General features: G+C 43.6%; 1 protein-coding gene across 1 annotated transcript in view; it reads left to right on the top strand.

The window, feature by feature from the left end:
* Positions 1 to 13,167, top strand: part of C5H3orf20 (chromosome 5 C3orf20 homolog) — a 54,613-nt gene that overhangs the window by 12,157 nt on the left and 29,289 nt on the right. The window contains exons 3-7 of the mRNA XM_060383756.1: positions 3,633 to 3,749; positions 4,886 to 5,018; positions 5,798 to 6,052; positions 10,557 to 10,706; positions 11,963 to 12,083. Of these exons, the coding sequence (XP_060239739.1) occupies positions 3,633 to 3,749; positions 4,886 to 5,018; positions 5,798 to 6,052; positions 10,557 to 10,706; positions 11,963 to 12,083 (776 nt within the window). The remainder of the gene's footprint in view (positions 1 to 3,632; positions 3,750 to 4,885; positions 5,019 to 5,797; positions 6,053 to 10,556; positions 10,707 to 11,962; positions 12,084 to 13,167) is intronic.

Genomic DNA, 13,167 nt, shown 5'->3' on the forward strand with positions numbered 1-13,167 from the left:
AGATGTACACAATGTGGGTAGGGCTTCTCAAGAGAGATACACAATTGTCTTAGTATTATGTCATTTTTGTGACTCTCAAGTTACATCTCAAAATTATTACAGTCCGTTCCCCTCCTCCCCACCCACTGATAAGAGATAGTGAGGTGGTTCTAGCCACACCTTGGATGAGATTATAATCTAGGGAGGTAAAACCAGAAGCCACCATGTCTGCATCAAAGGGTTTGTTGCTTGTGCTTTTCCCATAAATGGGGTCTCTGGTGAGGTTTCTAGAAAATTGTTACTTTACATCTGGGAGGGAGAAAGGCTTTGAGTACCACAGTTAACTGTGCTAGAATTCCTGGTTCACTAATGGGAGGTTTTAACTGCATTCTGGGGTGAAAGGGCCCTCTTCTCATGTCCCTAAAAATTTTCCTGCCTCAAAGCAATCACAAATTAAACATGTTGATTTTTGATGGGGTGCTTATCAGTAGCACTGGCTGCTTTTCCTTTGTGACCCATGTTCAGTTTCCAGCACCCACATGGCAACTCACAACCACCTATAACTCCAGTTCCTTGGGAACTGATGGCCTCTTGTGTCCTTGGGCTGTGTGTGGTACACAGATATATATGCAGAAAAAATATATACATAAAATAATAATAAAAATTTTAAAACATTTTTTAAGAGATTGCCACTGACCAAGTGTTGGGGGTGCATGACTTTAATCCCAGCATTCTAGAGACAGAGGTAGGCAGAACTCTGAGTTCAAGGCTAGCCTGGTCTACACAGCCAGGGCAACACAGAGAAGCCCTGTCTCAAAAAAAAAAAAAAAAGATTGCCTCTATTTTGAATGTGTTCAGGCATTTTCCCTCAGTGTTGTTTTCTAAGTAACACAGAATGGCAACCATTGGCATAACATTCATATTGTATTAAGTGTCATGAGTCATCTGGGGTTAGTAAAGTGTTTAGAATGGAGAGATAGCCCAGTTAATAAGTTGTTTGCCACACAAAATATTAGGACCTAAGTTCAGACCCTCAGTAATCCCAGTGCTGAGGACACAGATCAAAAGGATCTCTGGGCTTATTGGCCAGCCAGTCCAGCCAGTTCACTGATTCTTGTCTCAAAAGATGAAGGGGGCAGAGCGCTTGTTTACTGCTCTTGCAGAGGACCCAAGTCCATTTACCAGCACCTATGTCAAATGCTTGTAACTCCAGTTATAGATGCCTGTCTCCCACTGCCCCCCCCCAACACATATACACAGTTGCAGGGGAACCAATGTCCTGTGGATTCTGAGAGCTAATTCTTACTGTCTTTAAAATATGAGTTATATTCCATCTTATAAAGTATTTTAAGCATATTTTTAGGATAACAGGCCTTTGTCACCAAAGCAAATATCTCCTGCGTCCCTCAGAACTTATGATTTGTGGGGTGATAGTGAAATGAGAGTTCACCTGGACCATGATTATTGAATGGAGGATGCAGAAGGCCCTCCCATCATGGGACTCACTCAGAAATCCCTCACAGGCTGACACTTGGTGCAGATGCTTACTCTCTCACTTCTAAATGTTTGTTTATTGCTATTGTAGATGTATGTATGTGTATATTGTGTATACATGTGTAGGTCAGAGGGCAATTCTATTAAGTCTGTTCTCTCTTTCCATCGTTAGTCAGGTTCTGGGGATTGAACTCAGCTCATCAGGCCTTCAAAGTGTTTTTAACCCACAAGCTATCTGTAGCCTGAAACAGCCTTCTCTTTAAAAAGGCTTTGAAGTTTTCTTGGGGGTAGGGTGTCGGCAGTTAAAATAGTCAAGTACAATGGAAAGAATGGTGCACTCATTTCATTTGGGAAAACGTTCATGTGAGGCCAGATTTTAATTAGCTAGAATTGCTAGTGCATTAAATTCAAAGTATGGTATAGTTTGTTGCAAATTTTGTGTTTTTCTGGACTGCATTCTATTAAGTACTCCTGGCATATCTTTTTAAATCTAGCCAGAACATACCCTTTGCTAAGGTGACATTTCCATGGTAGTAAGACTGCTTCCTGCTTGTCTTCCTCTTCTGAACCTGCCCTCCTGGCTTGTCACAGGGCTGCTTCTTCATTTTCATTTGACAGTGACATTACTGAGTGAAATATCCAAAAAGAAAGCACTCTTGCCATCTTGGCTCATGCATATATGTTTTGATAGTATTGCCATTATCTTTTGGTCTCTGGTATGCGATCAACTGCAAATGTTTGCCAGGATGGCCGTATGGTTTGCAATATTTGTCATGTGAGTGGAGACAGATTCCTCCCAACACTCATGTTCCATATTTATCTAAGAGCTTAGCATCACATCTTTTTTTTCTTTTACTTCTATATGCAGCTGTCTGCTCATCACTTTTTTCTTCTGTTGCATTGGTTAATTGGTTAATCTCTCCCAGGGTAGAGATTACTGGGTCAGAGAGTCACAATCAGCACATAACGTTCTATATGATTTTTCTCTACATGGACAGTTTGACTAGCATTAGTTCTTACTCATTTGTCTCATTTTTACTAGAGTAGAAGGTACTGAAAGATGTTTTAATTTTAATATCTGAAACATTAGCATAAGTGGTTGTTCTTGTGCATTGATCATCCTGGGTGGAGGATATGTTTGTAGTCTTTTTTTACTTAATGAGGTTGCATTTACTGTTTTCTTAATGAATTTGAGTGTGTTGTGATGAGTGAATTTCTGAGCATCTTCTAACCCCAGTTTCATGCCTGACTAGTGACATAACTTTATTTGCGGAGAGAACAAGTGAATGAGACAGTGGGCTTCATAAAAGATTGTAATTAGGGGTGCAGATATTCTACAGAGGCTACTGTGCTTTTACTTTGGCTATCAGTCTATTAATACAGTGAACCCTAAAGGACTGGAATTTCCCCAGGGGTCTCATGTTTGGGAAGGAAAAGACTTGGACCTTGTGGCCAATCACTGGGGAAACTTATCTCTAAGATATAGAGACACAGAGCTGATAACTTGCAGGACATACTCAGAGGCATGTCAGTGATGGGCAAGGCAATACCTTGGGCAGGACTGCTTGATAATGCATAATTCTTGTGCCCTATTTAAACCTAAGCCTCATGTTAGTACCAGGAAGATAGATCTGTGCATTGGGAGGGGTCAGTGGACCTCTTTATTTATTTCTCTTCCCAGTGTGGCCAACGACTGCATTAGGATTCTTAAGCGGCCGCATGTCAGGTGGCAGCACAGAAGATGCTGGGGTACTGCAGGACCGAGAGGCTGTTGGGGGAGCATCTGACTCGCATGCATTGGATAAGGGAGAACCAGCTCTCAGTCCTTCCTCCTTGATGCCTAGGTTTGTCCATACCTAGGGGCACATTTGACATTTGCAGAATAATTAACACCGTGCGTGCTTTCTGCTTCTTTTTTAAGTGTGAGAGGCTCTTCACCCTTGAGAGCTGAGGTACAGAGACCCATAAAGGGGACCCTTAATATGTCGTTTATTTATTCTGAACTTGTCTGTACATCTGACAAAACTGGCTGATTTATAGCTATAGGTAACTTTGGAATATCTGGCCCACCATCTTCTCTAAACAAGAAGACTACATTACATTTTTGTAATTTAACTGATTTTAAAAGATTGTAAAGAAGACTCATTCTTCTTCCCTAGAATCAGCTATGAACATGTCTACCATGGGAGTAAACACGCCTTACCAGCTTATCTACCAGAGTTCCACTGGCTGTCTGAGCTTCTCCCTCTCAACGGGAAAGGAAGGCAAAAAGAAAGGTGAGAAAAAAAGCAACGTCTCCAGCCGTGCCACAGACCCTTACAAGCACTCCAGAGCTGTAGCACATCCAGTCACAGCAACCAGAATCGCATCCCATGCATCCCATTCCCGGTGTGCCTCCCCAACTCAATCCATTTTTTCTTCAAAAAAAAACTTAAAAAAAATTTATTTTAGCGTTCTACCTACATGTACACCTGCACGCCAGAAGAGGGCACCAGATACCAGTATAGATGGTTGTGAGACACCGCGTGATCGCTGGGAATTGAAATCAGGATGTCTAGAAGGGCAGACAGAAGAGCAGACAGTGCTCTTAACTGCTGAGCCATCTCTCCAGCCCCATCAATCTATTTTTTTTCCAGCCCAGGCAGTATCCAGATTCCATACTGTGAATGACACAGCTCTGTCCAGCCATACCATCAATGGGGAAATAATGGTATTTGTATCCCAAATTTAGCAGGCTCCAGTTCTGTTCAGAAAGGCCAACAAGAAGGGAGGGAACTTTAGAGGAAATAGATAACAGGTGAGGGCTGGAGAGACGGCTCAGCCATTAAAGGCTAGGCTCACAACCAAATATAGATAACAGTTGAGAGAAAGAAGCTCTAAGGGAAAGATGGGGGCTGGGCTGCTGAGCATTAGGAGAGGCCTTAGGACCTTCCACTCACCCTGCCAACTATGATGACAAATGTGTTAGACAGACAGACGGGGGAGGTTTGGGTAGTGAAGGAGGGTCAAGTTTGGCTCATGCTTCCCCTATGGTTTCCACAGACACTGGAGGTAAGGCTGGAAACTGAGAAGCTTGAAGCCAGTTCTTCACCCATCCTGCCTGCCTGTGTGACTTGTCTTCCTCATGCTTCACTCTCCTTGGTAAAAGGGGACTGGTTATAGGGAACTATGGAGGCATCAACATTAAGCCCCTTGTCATTGCATGTTGCTGTTCATCACTATGTTCCTCAGTCTCTGATGTACCTTTAATTGTTGGCTTGCTGAGTTAGCAGCCAAAGATCCCCATAGCTGCATAGCACAAAAGAGCCTCCTAATATGTTCTGCAGTCCTCCCCCAGGAGAATGTGATGCTCGAAACCCACCTCTAAAGCCCACTGTATCTGTTATTTCTACCTCCTCACCTCTAACTACAGGCAAGGGAAAGCCTATAGAGGAGATCACACCCCCAATTGTCCGAGTCCGAACCCCTCCTGAAAGCGTTGTCGTTGAGATCCAGGACCCCTGCCCTGAGGCTCGGGAAAAGCTGCAGGATATGTGTCGCCACATGTGAGTGCCTAGATATGGGGATGGCATCCACAGGACATGGGACGTGAGGACAGATGGGTGTCACAGCAGTAAGTGCATGCCCCATGTCAACACAGCTGTGTCCTTTACACACACACACACAAACACACATTCCTTCCAATTTATAGATAACAAAAGTAAAGTAGTTCCTGAGCTTGCCCAGCTCTGTCAGCCCAATTCCTGTTTGATGATCTCTGCCTCTGCAATCTCTCACCCAAGGAAGTGCTTCGTGTGGCTCCCAGCAGTTCATAGGCTTTGTACCCCAAGTGCTTGGATTTTGGCATAATTTGCCAAGTGTCTAAGAAAAACAAAACCTCTCAAAACTAAATATTTCATTCACATGGGTGATTCATAGTATATTATTTGGGGATACTGTGATGCCTGGCAGAAATCCATTTCATCAAGGGCCCTTCCTTAATCCTTCTACAGCCTAAAGATTAAACCTTTTTTAATATCTATGCTTCCTGGGATCACTGGGCTAGCTCACAGCAGCCACCCTGTTCACCTCTGTACTGTGACATTTTAGAAGGAACCCACCTGGAACTTAGAGGGGGGGGGAGGTGAAGGGATATTTTGTCTCCAGCTGTTCTAGGGTACTGATACCTTCCCACTTAACATATGAGGAAGAACAGGATGGGGATATGTGCTTTAGGACAAGAGGACCGGAGTGGGAGACTTGGCTGCTGGGAAGGGGATATGGAGAACCTCTCTGGAGAGTGAGAACTGAGCTCCTAGAAGATGCATTCATCTCCTCCCCACAGAGAAACCGAAAGGATCTTTTGGAGAGGGAATACTGGCACCTACCCCATGATTTTACGCAACTACAGAACAAAGGTAGCCTCTCATTTAGTGTTGAACCAAAAGGCGGATTCTCACCATTCCACTCCGACTCAGGTTACTACTTTCACTCCTTCCAGCCACCATGCTCACACACACCGCCATTCTCAGGAGTGGAGGGCGCACAAGAAGCCCATCAAGCTGCATTACGCTTTCTATGATGGCTCTTCCTTCATTTAATATCCTTTTGATGGGTGATGCTCTTTCTTCCCAACTCATCCCCAGTGAACCTCAGGGCTTAAAACAGCTAACTGTTCATTGGGGACTCTTGGTCAACTAGAGAAGCCTGATAAGGATGCTCTGAGAGTAAATGTTGGTCTAGGTCGGGCTCTGAAGGGACTAAGGAAGGAGTTCTAAGTTTAAGTACATGTTCAGTATTGTTCAACAGGAAGATATCAAGTCCCTGGTACCTGTAAGATGCTTGACTGTGCAGGCAGATCCCTTCCTTCAAGGCCCTTCCAGGAGAGAGAAAGCTACCAACAGGGTGGTTCATTTCCTGCTGGGAGGAAAATTGAGGTGCCCCTAAATGCTTTGAGGAGAGGGTTATTTTCCTGATCTTTATTCACTAGTTGTAGCCTGTAGTTCTTGCCCTTTACCTCTAAGGTTCAGGTGCTTGGAGTTTAAGCCCTCATCCCTCTCGCTGTACATCTTCTTGACCTGTAGCTGAGGTCTGCCTTGGGTGACTGAATCCTAATGTTAGGTGCAAATGTGGCAGAAGAGGGCAAATTTCCCATGAATCTGGGAAGACCCTCTTCCCAGAAAAATGCACACATGTGCATATCAGCACACATGTAAAATTCTGAACTGCAGCTTCAGGGAACTCATGGCCCATGGAAAACTGCCTTTGTGCCTGAGCTTGAATTCTAGTTCAGGAAAGCTCAGATGTTGAAATGCAGATCCCTTCAGAAGGTGTGCCTGAGGTCTGTACATGCCTTGGGGTGGGGTGGGTTGGCTGCTTCTTCTACTCACAGAGATGTACCAAGTGGATCAATAGAATGAACTGGATAGATCATTCATGAAACCTCAGAGGAGAACTTTTGTTTGATTGTTGTCTTCTAAAACCAGGAAAGGACTTTGACTTTGGCTGACAAAAGTGAGAAAGAGCTCCCTTTGGAAAACTTTGAGGTGGAATGTCCCCTTAGACACTGTCCCTTTCAGGCATCTTATCACTCATTCACTCTTCAACATCTTCTAGAGCTGGATCAGAACCTGATACCCAGCCTTAAGGCAATGTGGGCTGAGTCCATTGGGGGAAAATCGCTTTTTCCAGATTCTGAATCTTGACTCACACTGATTTCAAGGATGGGAGACACAGTCATTTAGCTGTGCACCTCTGTGGTAGAAACAAACCTTTGTTGTGAGGTCCAAAGAGGCACTAGTACCTATTCAATGTCACAAAAGGAACTTGGTGGCAAAGCCTCCGGTGATAAATGGCTTTTGTGCCTCTGTTTTGGTCCTTTCTCAAATACCATTGTTATGCCTTTAAAGATCATTCTGCATGGTAGACAGCATGGAAGAGAGACTTGAACGAGCTCTGGGCAATCAGATCTTCTATTATTGTAGTAAAGGGCAGGTTTCTGAACTACCTCAGCTGCTTTCCTGAGGCCATGCCACCAATCAGGCTTGCCCAGCAACAGCCATCCTCACTTTGCTCCACCTCCTCTTGACTTTACCAGGGATTCAGGATTTAAATGCCACATCAAAGAAGCCTTGTCGTGTCTCTGCCATAAATGAATCCATTCTTCACACCCTCCCAGCCCTGCCGCTCCTGCTTCCAATAGAGAAGAAGCAAACTCCTTCTAAGACAGCTGCTGCTTGAGAAGGTTGTGGGGCTCCCTTGCCTCATTTCTGACTCTTCACTGCATTAACCTGGTTTAACACATTTACAGGTTACCCTTCTATCAAGGGGACTGGAGAAGGGTTACATAGGATCATTTTTCTTACCTGTCCCAGAATTACAAGGTGTCCTAGGTAGAATCAGCGCTGACCTCTGATCCATTACTACAGGAACTTTACTCCAACAGTATTGGCATCCTGACAATTAGTCCATTTTCTTCTTGGGAGTCATGGAGGCCAGGTTCAGTTCTTTTCTGTATTCATTACTTGTCCTGTTGGTATGACAGAATACTACACCCGGTATTTTGGAAAAGAAGGGTTTATTTTGGCTCTCAGTTTGCAGGTACAGTCATGTCAGGCATGGTAGCAGATGTATAGAATGGTTGGTTACATGAGTCACAGCCAGAAAACAGATGAATGCCTGTGCTCTGCTTGCTTCTTTTTATTTAGTCTGGGACCCTGACCCATGGAATAGTGCTGCTCACATTCAAGATGGATCTTCCCATCTCAATTAAACCCCTCTGGGAGGAAATACCATCACAGACACCACCAGAGGCTTATCTCCTACATAATTCTAAATGCCACTAAGTTGATAGTCTATATTAGCCACCACTGCAACCCTACACACATTACTCAATCTGTGTGCCTTGCTTCTTGGTTAGATGATGAGTGAATTGGACCTCGCCATCTTAAAGAAGTTCTGTGTCACTGTGTTCAAAGGCTAAGGTACACCTTAGCTGGTGGATCCCTCCTGAGTAAAACATGTTTGGAAAGCTTTTCTTCATGTCCTGGCTTCTATAGAATGCTGGCAACTCTGTTTTTACACAGAGAATCAGATAAAAAGGATAGGTCTTTGTGGTGGTCAGTTCCAAGCCACAGGTGATTTGAACCTCCTGTTGTATCTCTCAGAACTAGCTCTGTGTTCATTTCATCATTCTTCCCATAAATCAATTGGAATCTCCTACTTTAAACTTATGCTTTTCTGGTGACAGTGATGCTGAACAGCTTTGCATTTGCTTCTTTTGTCAGGTGCTCTTTGGAGAAGTGTGTCTTCTAGTCTTCTGCTCATCCCTTGATTTTCTTTTGGTGAGGCAGCTGCCAACACTCAAACCCAAGGCTTCAAATGTGCCAAACACACACTACCACTGAGCCCTGCCTCTAAACCCAAAAGTTGTTCATTTTGATGAAAAAGTTCCCCATTGTGTTGGTTTCACATCTGTGACATCACTGTCAGATCCAAGGTCATGAAGATTTACCCTGTGTTTTCTTTTAACAGTTTTATAGGGGAATTGAGGTATTCTGAACCAATATTTGTCTCTTATATGAACTAAAAGCTCAGTTTCATCCCTCTGCACTTGAGTATTTCATTGTCCCAGTGCCATTTGTTTAAGAAATCCTTTTTTCTCTTTGAATGATCCCAGAGTCTTGGCAAAAGTAAATTGACTATAGATGGAAGGATCTATTTTTAATCCAGTTTTCTAATTTTGATGTCTATCTTTATGCCAGACCACATTGCTTTAATTATTAAAGATTTGTGGTAAGTTTTTAAAATAAAAAAGTTCTGTGAGTCCTTCCAGTTTGTTCTGTTCTTTTCTGAAACAAATCTCTCTGTGTAGCCCTGCCTATCCTGGAACTCACAGAGATTTTCCTGCCTTTACCTCCCAAATGCTAAGATTAAAGATGTGCACAAACATGCCCAGCTTCATTCAATGTGTTTTACTTCCTCGGACATCCTCTCTGTCTGCTCTTTGCTGGATTTCTGGGACTCCTGATATGTTGGTGTGCCTGATGATCTTTTCTGTGTCCCTAAGGTTCTAATCTTTCTTGGATTTGTTGTGCTGTCATCTTTAGATAGTATTTCACATTGTAGTTCAGGCTGACCTGAAGCTATGTAGCTCAGACTAGCCTAGAACTCAAAGTCATCTTCCTGCCTCACTCTCTTAAGTTCTGGGATTCCAGGAATGCTCTGTCATACCCAATTTCTTCTTTTCCTTCATGCTATACAGTCTGGATGATTTCAGCTCATTTGTTTTCTAGTACGATTTTTCTCTTTTATTGTTTTAACTTGCTGCTGTATTTGTTTGGTGAAATCTTTGTTTCAATCATTGAATTACCTACCCAGCTCTAGAATTTCTGATAGGTCATGCTGTATCATTTCTACCTGCTGATCACCCTCCCTCCTTGCATTTCTGTTTTTATTTGGCTGGTGGAAAAAATTTAGGAGTACAGACTGCAGTACCAGTCACTAAAGTCCTCCTCTGTGGAGTGACACTTCTTCAGCTCTACAAAGTAGTAGCTGCTGACACTGTGCCCTTCTGAGGACCAGTACTACCTGGGCCTCTGAGCTAGGAAAGGAGCAGAGGGAGATTATTTTTCTACCAGACTGGCCAAAAGCAGAGACAGCTTGACAGTGCTAGAAATACTGCTGGTTCTAGAGCTCATTCCCTGGCCGTCACTCATTGTGGTGTGAGACAGGACAAGGCAGTTTCTACTCTTTGGATTTCTCACTATGGTGACTTCCTCACCCTGGTTTTCCTGAGACCTTCATGCTTTATCACTAAAAGGCTGTGTTTCCAGTACCTTAGACATGTGGAAAACCCTCCTGACATGCAAGATGGAGATAGGCCCACCTCATGCAGTAGTTTGAGGAATAGGAAGTAGATACAGGAAGGAGCATGGCCAGGTTCCATAATTATTTAATTGTGACACATGCAAAGCACAGAGAGAGAGTCTTTGCAGAAAGGGAGCAATACAGAACAGAAGAGTCCTTTCACATGTCTCTGTGAGGACCCTGAGGGCCAGCACCTGGAGCATTCTCTGTTAGTTCAACTTGACTGTGTCTGCCAGCTATCCCTCCGGAAACATTGCCATGCTTCAGATTCCCACCTGCTGCAGAGGGAAACCAATCACCTGCCTCTTTAATGACAGTCCTAACACGTTTCTGGCTCTGTTTAACGCTGAAGGCCTGGGCTGTGTTTACTACAACATAAAGAACAGGTGAGTATGTCAAGGGAAGTCCAGCCTCATGAAGTAAGATGGTGACTAAAAGTCAAAGGAGGATTCTAGGGAGGCCTTGAGTCAGGGTGAAGCAGTGCCTATAGGAACATGTTGTACTTGGAGACCCAGCTGCTGGGTTTATGTTGCATTTTCCACAGTGAGAAGTAACCCACTCCAAACATCCCACTGGTACCCTAGAACACTTAGCTCTCTGTTTTTGTCAGGTACACAGGGTTTTTGTTACTGTTTGTCAATGCTGAGGACCATAAATGCTAAGCAAGCACTCCACACCTGAGCCACGTTCCCATTCTCAGTCCTGGAGGAATTATTTAGAGGAAAAAGTGTCTTACACTAGGAGTGGGTGAACAAGAGGTATGAACAACACTTCTGTGGTGTTTGGTTACTTTACCCATTGCTGTGACAAAACAGCTGATATAAACAACTTCAAGAAGGAGAGACTTATTATGGTTCACAATTTCAGAGGTGATAGTTTGTCATAGCAAAGTGACCTAGGAAAGTGAGAAAGGAACTTACAGGAAGGTATCAGAGCAAAATACAGCCCTCCCCAAGATACAACTCAGTGACTAACTTTCTCCACCAAGGCCTCACCTCCTGCCTTTTGCCATCTCCTAATAATGCCAGTGTATTCTGAACCCATCAAAGGGTTAATCTACTGATTAGGATAGAGCCCCAGGATCTGTTCATCTCTGAAAACACAGATAAACCCACAGACATGCTTCATTAATCTAGGTACTTACAAGCTACTAAAGATGACAGCTCACATGGGGTCTCCAAAGAGCAGCACATACTCTTGACAGCTAAGAGTTAATTTTTGTCTGGCTTTTCGTAAGTTGTTTTTGGAAAAAGTAACTTCCTTTCGTGTTTAGATGTTTTAGCTCACATTTTGGTGCTTTGATATCTTTGTGCCAGGCTCCTGGGATACAGGAAAAAAAATCATATTTTGGGTTTTACTTGAACCTATATTATCTGCCTCAGCCTGTCCCTTCTCCACAGATGTCCCTGATAGCATCATTTGGTATAAGGAGTCTTAGACTACTGTGGGTGGAAGGGTTAAAGCTGCTCACAGGAGTCTTCAGACTTCTCCCTTCCCTTCCTCAGATTGTCTATGCCAAGTAAACTTTCCTTCAGACTGGGGCAGACTCTCCCAGCCCTGACTGTCTGTAGCCTGTAGTGATGAGGAGTTCTCTCAGAGCCTATAAATAGTTTCTTTTGTGTATCTTTTATGTATCTCCCAGTTGTCCATATGTCTTGGTTTTTGATGAGGAAGGTGGGATCACAAATGACCAAAAGGGCTACATAGTCCACAAGTGGAGCTGGTCTAACAAGACTGAGACATTGCTCTCTCTGGAATACAAGGTATGTGGGCAGCATGGATGGGGGTGGCTTCCACAGGCCGCTTAGCGTTGAAAGGCAAGCACCTGTAAGTCAGCACTGTCATGAGTCAGCCAGGAGTGGTCCAGAGAAGGCTCACTTGCTTTTCACCAGCTTGTAGCAACTGTGGGCTACTGTACTGATCCTTTATGGCAGCCTCCTTCCTACTTTACGTTTTATTTATCTTTTTTGATATCTTTAAATTTTTTCAGTTTATTTACTTTACATCCCAAGGGTGCCCTCTCCCTTATCTCCTCCAGTCTCCCTTTTTCCCTTTCCCTTTTCCCCCAGAAAAGGGGAGACCCCTATCCCTCCATATCAACCCTCCCCAGCACATCAAGTCACATTAGGACTGAGCATATCCTCATTCCCTGGAGTCAGGCAAGGCAGCCCTTCTTCAGGGAAGTGATCCAAAAACAGGCAATAGAGTCCCTGTTGGAAACAGTGCCTCCCCACTTGCCAGGCACCCCCTGTGAAGACCAAGCCACCCATCGGCACATATGTGTAAGGAGCCTCAGTCCAGACCATGCATGCGCCTTAGTTGATGTCTCAATTTCTGTAAGCCCCCATGGGCCTGGGTTAGTTGTCTATGCTGGTCTTCTTGTGAGGTTTCTGTCCCCTCCAGGTCCCTCCATCTTTCCCTCAACACTTCCACAGGACCCCCAGAGCTCTGCTCCATGCTTGCTGCAAGTCCCAGCATTTGTCTTGATGATCGCTATTGGCTGGAGCCTCCCACATGGCAGTTCTTTTTTATTTTTATTTTATTTTATTGTAAAATATTCTTCATATTATGAAGCAACATTTTTAGTAGTTGACAGCTTTATTTTTAATAATTTTTATTTTCTTAGAAATTTTATTATATTTAGTTTGTGTTATAGAAAACTGATTAGTGAAGAAGCAAGCAATATTTGAAGAGTTGGAAAACTCAGGTTCATTTTATACTAGTTGTCCTGGACTGAACTCATGCTCTGCAAATCTAGCTGCTCACTTGTAGTTTCTTACAGTTTTTTATATTTAATATTCACAAATTTTATTGTGTACATAAAAGAAAATAATAAAGCAAGACAAA

Source organism: Meriones unguiculatus, chromosome 5 (assembly GCF_030254825.1).
Source record: "Meriones unguiculatus strain TT.TT164.6M chromosome 5, Bangor_MerUng_6.1, whole genome shotgun sequence".
Taxonomy (NCBI): domain Eukaryota; kingdom Metazoa; phylum Chordata; class Mammalia; order Rodentia; family Muridae; genus Meriones; species Meriones unguiculatus.